This window comes from Aptenodytes forsteri, unplaced genomic scaffold (assembly GCF_000699145.1).
Source record: "Aptenodytes forsteri isolate BGI_AS27 unplaced genomic scaffold, ASM69914v1 Scaffold322, whole genome shotgun sequence".
Classification (NCBI taxonomy): Eukaryota; Metazoa; Chordata; class Aves; order Sphenisciformes; family Spheniscidae; genus Aptenodytes; species Aptenodytes forsteri.
In genome coordinates, this window is record NW_008795045.1 from 546,601 (window position 1) to 548,846 (window position 2,246).

Consider the following 2,246-nt stretch of genomic DNA (forward strand, 5'->3'; position numbering starts at 1 on the left):
CTCATCTGTGGCTGGTGGCTAGATATATGCTCTTTGGTAAGAATGGAAATAAATGGAATAAAATCTTTTTTAACGGTGTTTATATTTAAAGGAAGAAAAGTTCTGATGAGAAGAGGGTTGTTGATACGAGTTTGACAGCACTCTTCTGTTTTTAGAAACATAGTGTTTCCAGAGGGAAAGGGTTTTTTTAAGTACTGTTTAATGCTAATTTTTTTCCTTCAGGTTACTAAACATAAATTAACATGCTATTATTAAAATAATAAGATCTTAATCCTTTTTACTGCATTTACATGACCAGTGTGATAATGAACTTAATTATGGCAAACTTGTGTACTGAATAAACTTCTTTATGTAGCCATGTTATGTGAAATGTAATGACTTCATATTTTAATAGTTGTCCAATCACTTTCTGTTTTAAACAGAAATTCAAGCTGTGTTTGCTTGGAATTGAGAAGGACGGTTTTTCTGTCCTGGAAAAAAAAAATCAAGTGATTTATTTCAAATGGAGAAAATTAATTTCTTCCAGCCTTAGTAGAAATAGCATTTTACTTAAGGGAAATAAGTTTTGCTTCCATCGCAGTGCTGCTTTGTTTGAACTGATTTATAGCTTATGGTAGTATATGTTAGTGTTTGAGTTGTCTTCTTTCTTCTCTCTGTCAGAAGAAAGAAATTGATCAGAAATTGATCTTTATTTGCTGTTCTTATTGTAAATCATTCCCTTTTTCCTAATTAAATGCTGTAATTATTTATGTGTTAGCAGGAGGCAAAAGTTTGCCTAGCAGTATATATGAACTAGGATAAACAAAACTAGTAACCGTGGAGGTTTGCCAAACTTTATTCATATTTGTTTACTACTTACCTTCTAGGAGATGTTTGATGCCACTTTGAAAGATAGAGAATTGAGCTTTCAGTCTGCCCCAGGTACCACAATGTTTCTGCACTGGTTAGTTGGAATGGTGTACGTCTTTTATTTTGCATCCTTCATTCTTTTACTGAGAGAGGTAAGTCTATAAGAACAAGATTGGTATGTAACCTAGAGGAGCTTACATGTTGAACTGTTAGTCAAATCTTTCACGTGTGTGTACCGCTGCTACTGTGTTTTGTGTGTGTATATTGGATTTCAGCCTTATGTAAAAAGGGCCACACTGGTACTTACTGCAGTGGAAAACGATGATTTAGAGTATATTTTACTTACAGATTTTTAGTTTACAAAGAGTCCTTAAACATGGGTGTTGCCTTCAAATGAATCTAAATACATTTCAGTTGTTTAAGATTAATACTTGAAAATTAAGCTTGTGATTGGTTATTGCTTCTCTGTTTCTCTATGATAATGCTTCCTTTGTTCTATTTCTGTACCATTTTGTTGAGCCTTGTTCAGCATATACCCCTATTATGTTTAAAACTAATTTGCTGCAGCAGTGTTATCCAAAATGAAAAACAGACTACAAAGATAATTTTCTCTTCATATATTGTTTTCTATTTCCTACTTCAGGTATTGAGACCTGGTGTCTTGTGGTTTCTCAGGAATTTGAATGACCCAGACTTTAATCCTGTGCAGGAAATGATTCACTTGCCCATTTATAGACATCTCAGGAGGTTTATCTTATCAGTGGTAAGGACTTTTCTCAAAAATTTCTTTATTTGGAAAGAAAATTTCACACATTAGCTCCCATATACACTACTGCATATTTAAGGAAAAACATTTTCACCATTAATGTGATTAGACACTGGAACAGGTTGCCAACAGAATCTACATCTTTTGAGATACTCAGAACTCAGCTGGATAAGGTTCTGAGCAACCTGATGCAACTGGGTCTGCTCAGAGCAGAGGATTGGGGTAGTTTACTTCTAGAGGTCCTTTCCAAAACAAATTTTTCTGTGATATCTTCTCCTTATGCAAAATCACAGGACATGTTTGTGTATTCAGACAACAAGTGTTTATTATTATGGATACACTCTGCTTTGGTGAGACCCCACCTGGGGTACTGTGTCCAGCTCTGGGGTCCTCAGCACAAGAAAGACACGGACCTGTTGGAGTGGGTCCAGAAGAGGGCCACAAAAATGATCGGGGGATGGGACACCTCCCCTATGAAGAAAGGCTGAGAGAGTTGAGGTTGTTCAGCCTAGAGAAGAGAAGGCTTCGGGGAGACCTTATTGCAGCCTATCAGTACTTCAAGGGGGCTTATAAAAAAAGATGGCAGCAAACTTTTTAACAGGGCCTGTTGCAACAGGACAAGGGGGAGTGG

General features: G+C 36.3%; 1 protein-coding gene across 1 annotated transcript in view; it reads left to right on the top strand.

Moving 5' to 3' along the window:
* Positions 1–2,246, top strand: part of MARCH6 (membrane associated ring-CH-type finger 6) — a 55,477-nt gene that overhangs the window by 32,751 nt on the left and 20,480 nt on the right. The window contains exons 15-17 of the mRNA XM_009276985.1: positions 1–36; positions 867–1,001; positions 1,493–1,612. The exon at positions 1–36 is cut by the window's left edge and continues 13 nt beyond it. Coding sequence (XP_009275260.1) covers positions 1–36; positions 867–1,001; positions 1,493–1,612 — 291 coding nt within the window. The remainder of the gene's footprint in view (positions 37–866; positions 1,002–1,492; positions 1,613–2,246) is intronic.